Source organism: Manacus candei, unplaced genomic scaffold, assembly GCF_025592945.1.
Source record: "Manacus candei isolate 608988 ecotype Guabito, Panama unplaced genomic scaffold, ASM2559294v1 h1tg000118l, whole genome shotgun sequence".
NCBI classification, from domain to species: domain Eukaryota; kingdom Metazoa; phylum Chordata; class Aves; order Passeriformes; family Pipridae; genus Manacus; species Manacus candei.
This window is the reverse complement of record NW_026138166.1, coordinates 663092-676391: the sequence shown is the minus strand read 5'-3', so window position 1 is coordinate 676391 and position 13300 is coordinate 663092. Positions and strand designations below refer to the sequence as shown.

The following is a 13300-nucleotide window of genomic DNA, read 5'->3' as shown; positions in this document are numbered from 1 at the left end:
GGACACACCTGGGGTCACCTGGGGACACCTGGGGACACCTGGACACACCTGGGGACAGGTGGGAACACACCTGGGGACACCTGGGGACACCTGGGACAGGTGGGAACACACCTGGGGACACCTGGGGACACCTGGGACAGGTGGGAACACACCTGGGGGGACCTGGAGACACCTGGGCACGTGAGGGGACACACCTGGGGGGACCTGGGGACAGGTGGGGGACACACCTGGGGACAGGTGGGGACACCTGGGGGGACCTGGGACAGGTGGGAACACACCTGGAGGGGACCTGGACACACCTGGGGGGACCTGGACAACAGGTGAGGACACACCTGGGGTACCTGGGGACAACTGGAGGGACCTGGGGACATGAGGGGACACACCTGGGGACAGGTGGGGACAGGTGAAGACACACCTGGGGACAGGTGGGGACACCTGGACACACCTGGGGACACACCTGGGGACAGGTGGGACACACCTGGAGTAGCTGGGGACACACCTGGACACACCTGGACACACCTGGTGGCCCAGGAGGTGCCGGTGTCCCCACGGAGGTGACACACCCGGCGTCCCTATGAAAGTGCCACGCCCGCTGGCCCAGGGGACACACTCGCTGGCCCAGGGGACACACCTGGTGGCCCAGGTCACTATGGAGGGGACACACCCGGTGGCCCCAGTAGATGCCACCCCTGGTGCCAGTGTCCCCACACTCCATGTCCCCAGGAGGTGCCACCCCCATGTCACCCCAATATCCCCAGGTGTCACCCCCATGTCCCCAGGTGTCCCCAGGTGTCACCCCAATATCCCCAGGTGTCACCCCAGGTGTCCCCAGGTGTCACCCAAATATCCCCAGGTGTCACCCCCCTGTCCCCCAATATCCCCAGGTGTCACCCCCATGTCCCCAGGTGTCCCCAGGTGTCCCCAGGTGTCACCCTCATGTCCCCAGGTGTCCCCAGGTGTCACCCCTATGTCCCCAGGAGGTGCCACCCCCTGTGTCAGAGGTGTCACCCCCTTGTCCCCCGGTGTCACCCCCTTACCCTCAGGTGTCCCAGGTGCCACCCCTGTGTCCCTCCTGTCCCCAGTTGTCACCCTCATGTCCCCAGGTGTCCCCAGGTGTCACCCCAATATCCCCTGGTGTCACCCTCTTGTCCCCAGGTGTCCCCAGGTGTCACCTCTTGTCCCCAGGTGTCCCCAGGTGTCCCCCCCGTGTCCCAGGTGTGACCCCGTTCCCCCCCCAGGCCCGGCTCTGTCTGTGCCAGAGGAGGACGAGGGTCGGATCATCGGAGGGTCCCCGTGTCTGCCCCGCTGTCCCCTGCAGGTGTCCCCAGGTGTCCCAGGTGTCCCCAGGTGTCCCCAGGTGTCCCCCCAGGTGTGACCCTGCTGTCCCCCCAGGCCTGGCACTGTCCGTGCCCCCCGAGCCCCTCCCGGAGGACGAGGGTCGGATCATCGGGGGGTCCCCGTGTGTGCCCCGCTGTCCCCTGCAGGTGCCACCCCCTGTCCCCAGGTGTCCCCCCAGGTGTTCCCATGTCCCCCCAGGCCCGGCTCTGTCCGTGCCCCCCGAGCCCCTCCCGGAGGACGAGGGTCGGATCATCGGGGGGTACCCGTGCCGGCCCCTCTCCCACCCGGCCCAGGTGCTGATTTACGGCCCCCTGCGCTGCAGGGGGGTCCTGGTGAGACCCCGATGGGTCCTGACAGCGGCTCACTGCAACAGAAGGTGAGACCCCGAGGGCCCCAAAGCCCTCCATTTATCCCAAAGCCCCCATTTATCCCAAATCCCCCCATCTGTCCCAAATCCCCCCAATGTCCCCAAAACCCCCCAATGTCCCCAATCCCCCCATTTGTCCCAAATCCCTCCAATCTCTCCATTTATCTCAAATCCCCCCAATGTCCCCAAATCCCCCAAACATCCCCAAATCCCCCCAATGTCCCCAAATCCCCCCATTTATCCCAAATCCCCCCAATGTCCCAAATCCCCCCATTTATCCCAAATCCCCCCAATGTCCCCAATACCCCAAATCCCCCCAATACCCCAAATCCCCCCCTGACCCCCATCTCTTTCCCCTCCCCTCCCCAAAGGGGTCTCCGTGTCCGGCTGGGCGAGGACAAGCTGTGGGGGGAGGAGGGGTCGGAGCAGGAGCGGGGGGTGATCCAGAGCATCTCCCACCCCGAGTTCGACCCCTCCACCCTGGAAAACGACCTGGCGCTGCTCCGGCTCGACCGTCCCGTCCGGCTCGGCCCCGCCGTGGCCACCATGCCCCTCCCCCGCTCCTGCGCCCCCCCCGGCACCCCCTGTCTGCTCTCGGGGTGGGACACGGTCACCTCCCCCCAGGGTGAGAGAGGGGGAAATGGGGGGGAACGGGGGAAATGGGGGAAATGGGGGAAATGGGGGGAAAATTAAGGGGAAAATGGGGGGAAATGGTGAAAAATGGGGGGGAAGTGGGGGAAAATGAGGGGAAAAGGGGGGAGATGGGGGGAAACGGGGGGAAACGGGGGGGGAGGAAGGTGTCCCCTCCCCCCTTGACCCCTCCCCCTCCCCTTGGCCCCTCCCCCCGCCCGCAGTGACCCTCCCGGGCCGCCTGATCTGCACCGATGTGCGGGTGCTGCCGGACCGGCTCTGCCGCCAGGCCTACCCCCAGCGGGTCACCCCCAACATGTTCTGCGCCGGCGTCCAGAACCGGCGCGTCGACTCCTGCCAGGTGACACCCCAAACCCCCCCAGAAATAGGCCACGCCCCCCCAAATTCGCCCCGCCCCCCCCAGTCTCCCCTCCCCCTGCCCGAATCCAAACCGGACGGATTTGGCACCAAATTTAAGGGGTTTGACCTCAAAATCAGGACTGAGCCACGCCCGGGAAGTCAAGACACGCCCACGAACTCGAGGCACGCCCACAAATGCGAGACACGCCCACAAAATCAAGACACGCCCCCAAATAGGCCACACCCATAAATTTGCCCCTCCCACCCCAAAGTGAAACCAAATTAATTTGGCACCAAAGTTGGGGGGTTTGCCCTCAAAATCAGGCCTGAGCCACGCCCAGAAAGTCAAGACACGCCCACGAACTCAAGACACGCCCACAGCCTTAAGACACACCCCCTAGAATAGGCCACGCCCCCAAAGTCTCCCCTCCCCCTGCCCGAATCCAAACGGGACGGATTTGGCACCAAATTTAAGGGCTTTGACCTCAAAATCAGGACTGAGCCACGCCCGGGAAGTCAAGACACGCCCACGAACTCGAGGCACGCCCACAAAAAATAGGCCACGCCCTCCAAAGTCTCGCCAAAGAAACCCGATGAATTTGGCACCATAATTGGGGGTTGTGCCCTCAAAATCAGGCCTGGGCCACGCCCAGAAAGCCAAGACACGCCCACAAGCTTAAGACATGTGCCCTAGACGAGGCCACGCCCCCAAACTTTCCCCTCCCCCTGACCAAATTGCAACCCTCCCCCCCCAAGTGTCCCCTCCCCCACCCTCAAAGTGTCCCCTCCCCCCTCAGGGTGTGTCCCCTCCCCCCCCAAGTGTCCCCTCCCCCCTCAGGGTGTGTCCCCTCCCCCCCCCAAGTGTCCCCTCCCCCCTCAAAGTGTCTCCACCACCCTCGGGGTCCCCCTTTGACCTCAGGGTGTCCCCTCCCAAAAATGTCCCCCCCAAAAGTGTCCCACCCTCAAAGTGTCCCCCCACCCTTTGAGGTGTCCCCTCCCCCCCCCAGGGCGTGTCCCCCTCCCCCCTCAAAGTGTCCCCCCTGTCCCCCCCCTTTAGGGTGACTCGGGGTGACCCCTCTGACCTCGGGGTGACCCCCCTGACCTCGGGGTGACCCCTCTGACCTCGGGGTGACCCCCTGCCCTCGGGATGTCCCCTCTGTCCCCCCCCCTTTTAGGGTGACTCGGGGTGACCCCTCTGACCTTGGGGTGACCCCCCTGACCTCGGGGTGACCTCTCTGACCTCGGGGTGACCCCTCTGACCTCGGGATGTCCCCTCTGTGTCCCCCCTGTCCCCCCCCCTTTAGGGTGACTCGGGGGGTCCCCCTGACCTCGGGGTGACCCCTCTGCCCCCTCCCCCCTTTAGGGTGACTCGGGGGGTCCCCTCTCGTGCAACGGGACCCTCCAGGGCATCCTGTCCTGGGGGCTCCAGACCTGCGCCCTGCCCGGGCACCCGGGGGTCTACACCAGGGTCTGCCGGTACCTGCCGTGGATCCAGATCACCATGGACACCAACTGAGGGACACTGGGGACACCCTGGGGATGTGGGGACATGGGGGGGACATCGTGGGGACACCCTGGGGACGTGGGGACATCGGGGGGGACACGGGGAGGGGGGACATGGGGGTCAGCACCAGGGTCTGCAGGTACCTCAGGTGGATCCAGGAGACCATGGACAGGGATTGAGGGACCTTGGGGACACCCTGGGGACACCCTGGAGACATCCTGGGGACGTGGGGACATGGTGGGGACACGGGGGGGATATGGGGAGGGGGGACACAGGGGTCAGCACCAGGGTTTGCAGGGACCTCAGGTGGATCCAGGAGACCATGGACAGGGACTGGGGGACCTTGGGGACACCCTGGGGACGTGGGGACATGGGGGGGACATCGTGGGGACACCTCAGGGATGTGGGGACATCGGGGAGATACAGGGGGCACAGGGGGAGGGGGGACATGGGGGTCAGCACCAGGGGCTGCAGGGACCTCACCTGGATCCAGGAGACCATGGACAGGAACTGAGGGACACTGGGGACACCCTGGGGACACCCTGGAGATGTGGGGACATCAGGGGGACATGGGGGGGACACGGGGAGGGGGGACATGGGGGTCAGCAGCGGGGCCTGCAGGGACCTCAGGTGGCTCCAGGAGACCATGGACAGGAATTGGGGGACACTGGGGACACCCTGGGGACATCCTGGGGACACCCTGGGGATGTGGGGATATCCTGGGGACACCCAGGGGACACCCTGGAGATGTGGGGACATCGTGGGGACATGGGGGGGACACGGGGAGGGGGGACATGGGGGTCAGCACCGGGGCCTGAGGTGGCTCCAGGACACCATGGACAGGGATTGGGGGACACTGGGGACACCCTGGGGACACCCAGGGGACACGGGAGGGACACGGGGACACTGTGGAGAACATCTTGGCCACCATGGAGAGCATCTGGGCCACCATAGAGAAGATCTGGGCCACCATGGGGGACAGCTGGGCTGTCGTGGAGGACAGCTGGGCCACCATGGAGAAGATCTGGTGGTGGGGAGTGGCTGTAGTTACTTCTTTATTTATGTATTTCTTTTATTTTGGGGCGTGGGAGGCAGAGGGGGCCGGAGAAGGGATGTTGGGGGGGAGCGGGCTGGTGTTGTTTGTTTCCCTTTTCCAGCACTGCATTTTGGTTTGGTTTGGTTTTTACTTGTCAGTTTTTCAATGCAATAAATCTCTCCAGACATGGAGCTGCCATCCTGCAAAGGCCGGGCCCCCCCACTGCTGCAACGCACAGACACAGACAAAGAGATACAGACACACAGAGACTCCCAGACATACACACAGACACACACACAGAGTGTAGGTGCAGAAAACCTTCCAAGAAACACCGAGGATGGGAAAACCTTAATGCCCACTCAAGGAAACTCTCGCTGCCAGGGAAAAGCTTTAACGTGGGAAGAAACAACTTTCTCCTGCAGGGTGCTGCGATGTTTTCTTTACCTGCTGCCCGGAGGTAACTCCCTTGCTCCGAGCGATAAAATCCTCACAGAGGTGCCTGGGCCCCCCCAGGGGGGTCAGGCGGGTCCCAAACCCAGGGGAGCACACAGCCTTTCGGGGTTTGTCGCTCACGCCAAAGGGGTTGTTCCAAAAGCCCCCAAACAGGTTTCTGCTCCGGCTTTCTTGGCCAGCTTTCCCGCAGTGTTCTCGGCCGTCCCAAACAAACAGTGTTCAAGCTCCGGGCCCGGCCCGGTGCAGACACAGCCCCTGCCGCGCTCTCCCTCTCCTCCCCCGCCGCCTTTCAGGCCCCGCGCACGGGTCGGGGCCGCCCCGCCCTCCCCCCTCCCAGCGGCGGTGCCGGAGCGGGGCGGCCAAGGCGGTCCCCGCGCCCCGGGGCGGCGGCAGCGGCAGCGCCGGGGCGAGGAGGAGGCGGCGCGGGGGGAGGCGAAGGCGTTCGGCGCTGGGCGCGGAGCCCGGAGCAGAGGGGAGGCCGGGCACGGGCCGGGGGCGCTGCCGGCGGGGCCGGGCGGGGTCTCCGTGCGAAGCACAGTTGGGGTCGCGTCGCTGGGAGTCTTTTTGGTGTCGTGGGGTCGCCCCGATAGGGGAAAATGTTAAGTTGCTGTGGAGAAGATGTTACGCTGCTGCCGCTAAGGGGAAATCGAAGCTGCAGAGTTGAACAAGTGCAGCTCGCAGGGCCCGGGGCTGTCGCTAAGAGAGCAGCCGTGTGGGCGGGGAGCAGCCAATGGGGAGGTGCCCAGAGGCAGCCAATGGGAAAGCTGCGGGATGGCGGGAAGGGGCGGCCAATGGGAGAGCGCGCGGTGCAGCCAAGCGTAACCAATAGACAACCGATGGGACACCGAGCAGCCAATGAGGAGCTGCCGCCAGGGGAGGGTGCTGAGAGACTGCGCATGCTCCGAGAGCGAGGGACCAGTTCGGAGAGAGGAAGACTCTGAGCCTTCATCCCCTACGACCACCCGAGACGGCCACGAGAGAGAAGCGCGCGGGCGCCAGAAGGCGTGTGCCGAGATTGACCTCGAACACCGCCCAGTCTCGGGTAGGTCATGAATATGTAAAGTGCGCGATGAATATGTATGCCGGAGTTGTAGAAAAGGGGAGCTGTGAGGGGGGAGGGTGTGCGCCTGTTAGTTGGAGGTGTTTTCTTTTCGTCCTGCGCCGTAACAAACAAATAGCGGCTTAATAGGACCTGTGGCTATTGGGTTTTACTACCGTCGGCTTTTCCCGGCCTCAGTTCCGGCCAGCCAGGCAGGAGCCATCCTGTGCTCGGCTGCAGACTCCGCTGGAGGCAGGGACTCCCTGGGGCGCCCTCGAGATTTCGCCGAAGGGACTCCTCACTTCACTGGGCTCGCTGCGGGAGCAGACGGGGACCTCTTGCGACCAGTTGAAGGTATTTGTTTCGTATAATTTGGTTTGGGGTGACCGGTCATTGGAAAGTACCTGTAAGCCGCTTTCTGTTTCGGAGTTCGTGTGTGTCCCGGTAAATTGTTTCTGTTTCGGAGGTCGTGTGTGTCCCGGTAAATTGTTTCTGTTTCGGAGGTCGTGTACGGTGTGTAAGGCAAAGCTTGTGGGTCTTAATAAATTATTTCAGAAGTTTGGTGAGTGCAGAGTGTGTGAAGTATAGCTCTCAGTGTCTGGTGTAGCTGCTGTGAGAGAAGTTTTTTTAGTGTCTTGTAGCACGGATTTTAATGGGCAGGTGTTGGCATCTGAGTGTCTGGCGTAAGTGCTGCGAGTGAGAGAAGATTTTTCCTTGTCCTGTAGCACCGATTTTAATGGGCACGTGTTGGCACCTGAGTGTCTGGTGGGGGTGCTGTGAGTGAGAGGTTTTGTTATTGTCTTGTAGCACCGATTTTAATCGGCACATGTTGGCGTCTGTACAGTAGGTGCTGTGAGAGCAGTGTTCTTGTGTTCTAGCAGCGATTTTAATCAGCATGTGTTGGCATCTTAGTGTCTGGCATAAATGCTGCGAGTGAGAGAAGGTTTTTTCTTATCCTGTAGCACCGATTTTAATGGGCACGTGTTGGCATCTGAGTGTCTGGTGGGCATATTGTGAGAGAGGTTTTGTTATTGTCTTGTAGCACCGCTTTTAATCAGCATGTATTGGTGTCTGAATGTCTGGTGTAGCTATTGTGAGAGCAGTGTTCTTGTGTTCTAGCAGCGATTTTAATCAGCAGGTGTTGGCATCTGAGTGTCTGGTGTGGGTGCTGCGAGTGAGAGAAGGTTTTTTTCTTGTGCTGTAGCACCGATTTTAATCAACAAGTGCTGGTATTTTATTGTCTGGGTTAGATGCTGCGAGTGAGAAGAGTTTTCTTTTTGTCTTGTAGCAGCGATTTCAATGGGCACGCGTTGGCATCTGAGTGTCTGGTGGGAGTGAGAGAAGTTTCCTTAGTTTGTCTTGCAGCATCGATTTTAATCAGGAGGCGTTGACAACTCAGTGTAGGTGCTGTGAGAGAAGTCGTTATTGTCTTGTGGCAGCGATTTTAATTACAAAGTGTTGGCATTTCGGTGTCTGGTGTAGGTAGTGTGAATGGGAAAAGTTTTCTTATTGTTTTGTGACCCGAGTTTTAATTAGCACCTCTTAACATCTTAATGTTTGCTGGAAGCAGTGTGGTAAGAAAAGGCTTTCTTATTGTTCTGTAGTGCCAATTTGAATTCGCAGTTGTTAACATCTCAGTGTCTGGTGCAGGCAGTGTGATTAGGAGTTTTTATTTTCTGTGGCAGTAATTTTCATCAGCTTCCCAGTATTTATTTCCCGCAGTTCCTAACTTAAAAAGCAGTTGTATTTAAGGGTTGGTAAAAAGAAAGGAGGTAGAAAAGCACCTGTAAATTACTATGGGAAATAGCCAGAGTAAGAAAGTTGTGAAAAAGAGTCCTGTGGGCTGTATTTTAAGCCATTGGAGAGATCTGGGTGGTGTGAGTGGAAGTGGTGTCAGTAAGGCTAACACGATTAAATCTTGCAGATAATGGTGGCTTTTGTATAAATGAAAGGAGGGAGAAAGTTGGCTGCCGAATGGAACTTTAAATTATAATACGGTTTTGCAATTAATGTTATTTTTAAGGCGTAATGGAAAAGGGAATGAGGCAATATGTGGAGATAGGTTTTTCTGTTTGAGAAACCATCCAGAATGGCAGAGAGATTGCAGGATAAACGTTTCACTCCAGGATTCCTTGCTATTACCATTAGAAAAGGACAGGGGGAAAGAGAACCAAAAGATAAAAAGGTGCTGCTCATCATGCAGCATCGGGCAAAGGTGCTTTCAAACAAGAAAAGGGAGAGGCCTTAAGTCTGACGGGGTTATAGATCCGGAAGAATTGAGAGCACCACACCCCCAGTTACCCCCGCGGGACCTGAAGCTCCTGCAGTGGCATCAGGAGATGAATCTAGCAGTGATGACAGGGAAGCAGGAGCCAGCGGCAGCACCCCCATCACTGCACAGGAGGAGTAAAAGGAGCCCAAAGCCCCCAGCTCCGGGCCCCCCTTGGGCAGGGAGTAGGACGGGCAGGAGAGTTGGTGAGAGTAAAGGTCCCTTTTAGTGCAGCAGATCTTGATAATTGGAAGGAGGTGGTTAAGGGATACCGAGATGATTCCAGTGAGATAGTGAAACATTTTGAAAGGACTGTTAGAAACCAATATTCTGATTGGTCAGATGTAGGGAATTGGCTATAGAACACGGCTTGCCTAGGCCGTGGGAACATCTTAGATAGGGAGGTTACAGTGCCCTTGTACCCTGTTAGCTGGCTGGTAAACAGGACATTGTGATTAGCAAAACAAAAGTAACTGAGAGCCACCTGTGTCAACATAAGAAATGAGTAAGAGGTGAGATCAACATTTAAGCAGAGCCAATAATGAGCTTAGCTTTTGCAATATGTATGAGCTAATTATAAAGCATATATTAAGCCGTTAGCAATGATCAATAAACGAAGCTTGCTGATTCTCATATTGAGGGTCCCTTTCTTCCCTCGTCACGACAGTCAGATTTTGATTTAATGCTTAATGAGATGACTGTCTGCGATTGCCTTTGTTCACAGGCGAGCCAGAGTGGTGTCCCTTTGGCCGTGGAGAGGAGAGGAGCAGATGAAAGACTAAAGCCATTGAAAAAGCCCGAACCCCATCCGGATGGAAGACACTCCTCTAGCGGCCAGGCCAAGTCCATTCCCGGAGCCCAGGTGTACCAGGCGAACCCAGGAACGGGGAGCAGGCCTACCTGCGGCAGCGGGATCCGCCAGGCAGGGGGAAACGGGGCACGGGAGTGGGATGCCATGTCTGCCCCACCCAGCCCAGGCGTGCCAAGGGTGGGTGGCCCTGGCTCGAGGGCCACCAGGTCTCCTGTGTGGTGGGAGATGGGAGCAGCCGGAGCCCTGCACTGATCAGCGAGGGGCCGCCTGCCACTGCCACCCCCTGTGACGGTGGGTTCCCCCATCGCAGCCCAGCCCCAGCCCCGCGGATCCCCACCGAGGGAAGCAAAAGCCTCCAGTGGCTTCCCATGTGCACTCCCATTGTTACCTGGTCCCTGGAGCCCAGGTGCTTGGTGCCAGAAGTGAGAGCCCCCCTCGGGGCTCGCCCCCCCCCCTCAGTGGGTAAGTGACAAAACCATCAGAGTAGCGTGTGCCCGGCCTCCTCCTTGTTCTCCACCTCTCATGTCTCTTGACAGCACCAGGCTGGAGTCAAGCTCCACGGGGTCTTCTTTCCTCAGTGATTCAGCCCAGCCAGTTCCCTTGGCTGTGGTTTTGGTGGACAGTCAGTGGGGACAGTGGTGTGAGAAACAGAGACCCAGTCGGGCGATTTCCAATCAGAATTTATTATATGATAAAAGCAACTTCAGCGCTGGGTGATCAGGGAAGGGGTCCAACAACTCCCAACGCCTGTCACGCCCAAAGAATACAGTTGTTCTACATTTATTTCCAGCTACTTCATGCATATTCATTATACATAAGCATAAACATTACACATTGTTAGGTACATGAGTATAAACATTACACATTGTTAAATCAGACTTTCAGCAGATGTTTGCTTGTTATCTATACAAAGTTATAAATTTTAAGAAAGGTGCTATTATCTAGCTAACTAAACAAAATTCTCTCACTATAAATCCTACACAAGGTAAAAGGGAGGTAACTTGTTTTATCTCTTTATAGGGGCCCAATTAAGTTTTACGACTTGTTTTTCTTTTCTCTCCAGATCATATTGACCTTACACTGTTTTCTCTTAATTAGCTCGAATCATTTTCTCAGTTTATCACAGTGGGAATCTCGTTCCTCCATTCATGCTCATCACTAATTAGACAGGGAGGTATTTGGCTATTCATCAGGCACATATAATAGTATATGTAATTTCTGTCTCCTCTTTTTCTGGATTAAGCGAAGGTGGCCTGTCAAGCTTGGTAAAATTTTGTCACAGATTAGTGGTATGTGCCACATACCACCAAGGATCTGATTCCATTGTCGTCCCCACCTACTGTCCAGGCCAGATTTAACTGGATTGTGGTGACCTTGCCTTCACAGCACTCACTTTAAGTGCTGTGAAACTGTTGTGAACTAAGAGGATACAGCAGTATGTGTTTTAGTCACAAACATTGTACAATATCTACAGAGGTAAGGAGTGCTCTGGAGGGCAGGGCCTGGGCTGTCTTCTCTTTCCTCCATTTGAAGAAACACAGGTCCCTCAAAAGTTCCTCATTTCTACGGTGCTGGGGGGTCTGTGCTTAAATGAGCACTCCCACGACTTCTTAGAAGGAATTGGTAAGGTCATTTTATTGTAGGATGGGTAGTATACGAGGCACAGCTGAACAGATCAGGAGAGAGAACAGAAGAGCCTCTTAACACAAAATGGCTCCAGCCTTAGATACTTTAGGGTAGGGAAGGTGCTGGAATAAGGGGAGGAGTTAAGGCAGAGCATGCAAATTCATGGGCAATCAGAACACAGGATATATATACATAGGGAATAAAGCTCAATATATATAAAATCGTATCACGTACAATGGACTAAATACAGAATTTATAATTTTAACTCCCCAACACGGCACCATTTCCCCTGTGCTCCAAGGGGAAAGCCCATAAATACAGTGTCTGCTGCATTTGTCAGATCCTAAATTTGTTGGTATTTCCCTAGTTTTTCCATTGCAGCCTCTTCCGAAGATGTGTCAGTGTCACAGTGACATCCACCACGTGTGCTGGGTTGTCCTTCACAAATATGAGGTGCCATTTATGTAACTTGTTGTTATCTCTTCTGTGTGGTTCCTGAAACACCACCCAAATTTTCTGTTTAGCTTCCTTTGATAAGATATCACAGATATAGTTGTACCTTTTAAGTCTTGCCTCCTGCAAGGCTGGGCAATTCCCAGTGATATGGGAGCATGTTTCCTTCTCAGCCTGGCAGTGTCTGCAGGATTTGATGTGCCTTGCTTGTCTGCCCGTTGCCAGGAACTCTCTTGTGGGGTAAACGTTGGCTCTCAATTGCAGTGCTGTTCTAGGCTTCGTGTGGGTGATGCCTCTGTAGTTGTTGATCCCAAAGTTGCTGGTCCCACCCCTTTCAAAGTTAGTAATGCCCAGGTGCTGGGGTACCAGCTTGGTCCATTTTGCAAATTCTGATGCTCTCCAGTTTCAGGGTTTCAGAAAGCTGATCTTCAGAGTGGGTACCTCCCATTCCAATGTTCTTTTCTCATCCCCATCATTGGATAGTTGGATTACTGGTTTGGGTTCCAATATTGTTGGCTGTTTCCTTTGTCTTCTCCAGCTTTTGTCCATAGCTTTTCATCTACTTGTTTGATTTGTTCTATTTTCAGAATTGTTTTGACTGTTTCATCTGAAGACTGAGCCAGTCTCTGCCATCTTTGGGCTTGTGCACTTGGGATCAATCCTGTCAACCTGGTGATACCCAAACCTCCACCCCTTGTGCTTGAATTTAGGATGATGTGAGATGTGCTCGGTGGCAAATGCAACTATTCCTTGACAGTGGATCGTATCTGTAGGTCCAGGGACTGGAGGAACCCTACTTTCACATCAGTGTGGGGCCCGAGTAGGTTAATGTGGGGATGGGATAAGTTTTGCAGATGTCAGTTTTCTGTAATGGTTTCAGCGGTGCCTTATTGATCCCTTGTGACCAATTTGCTAATTTTGCAGATAGTTCTGGTGTATCTCTACCAGTCCAGGGGTCAATCTGCCGGCCCAGATATTTCTCAGAACTACCAGGTTCAATCCCATTGAGGGGTGTGCAGTTAAGGGTCTGTGCTGGACAGTCACTGACGGTGTACGAATCCTTAGTTGGCTTGATGTAGAAGCCGTGGCACTTTTCTCCCTGTGTCCTGAGACCAGTAAGTTTGCAGAAGGTCTGTAGGATTTTGATGTTGTTTTTCATGCCTTCCCAGGATCCATTTAATAGGACCAAGTCATCAGTGAAGGGCGTTGCTGTTATGGTGTTCCCTCCCTGTTGGTACCCTTTTCCACACTCTTGCAGCTTGCACAGCAGAGGGTCTACAGGCAAATTGAATAGAAGCAGCGCCATTGGATCACCTTGTTTCACACCACTTTGTATGTGGATGTGATCTGTGCGTTCATTCTTTGTGTCTATACATGTGTAGATGTTCTCATCCATGTTCTTAAACAAGGTGAT

At 55.9% G+C, this 13300-nt stretch overlaps 2 protein-coding genes across 2 annotated transcripts; both read left to right on the top strand.

Moving 5' to 3' along the window:
• Positions 1 to 1238: 1238 nt before the first annotated feature.
• LOC127462020 (anionic trypsin-2-like) lies at positions 1239 to 4211 on the top strand (the record flags this gene model as incomplete). The annotated part of the gene is made up of 6 exons (XM_051770278.1): positions 1239 to 1328; positions 1393 to 1437; positions 1537 to 1714; positions 2077 to 2330; positions 2560 to 2696; positions 4059 to 4211. Coding segments are annotated over 6 exons (857 nt in total), but the record flags the coding sequence as incomplete, so codon positions are not given.
• Positions 4212 to 5128: 917 nt separating this feature from the next.
• LOC127462019 (uncharacterized) lies at positions 5129 to 11321 on the top strand. The gene is made up of 5 exons (XM_051770277.1): positions 5129 to 5229; positions 5982 to 6225; positions 6578 to 6730; positions 6926 to 7081; positions 9721 to 11321. The coding sequence occupies exons 1-5, from the start codon at positions 5129 to 5131 to the stop codon at positions 10057 to 10059; spliced, it is 993 nt and encodes a 330-aa protein (XP_051626237.1). The 3' UTR covers positions 10060 to 11321.
• The last annotated feature ends 1979 nt before the right edge of the window (positions 11322 to 13300 follow it).

What these genes read in the sequence shown, in the direction of transcription:
- LOC127462019 (XM_051770277.1), top strand. Translation starts at nt 5,129, where the DNA reads ATGGAGAGCATCTGGGCCACCATAGAGAAGATCTGGGCCACCATGGGG. An exon ending in ACCATGGAGAAGATCTGGTG is followed by an intron (nt 5,230 to 5,981) that starts GTGGGGAGTGGC and finishes GCCGCCTTTCAG; the next exon opens with GCCCCGCGCACGGGTCGGGG. An exon ending in CGAACACCGCCCAGTCTCGG is followed by an intron (nt 6,731 to 6,925) that starts GTAGGTCATGAA and finishes TCCCGGCCTCAG; the next exon opens with TTCCGGCCAGCCAGGCAGGA.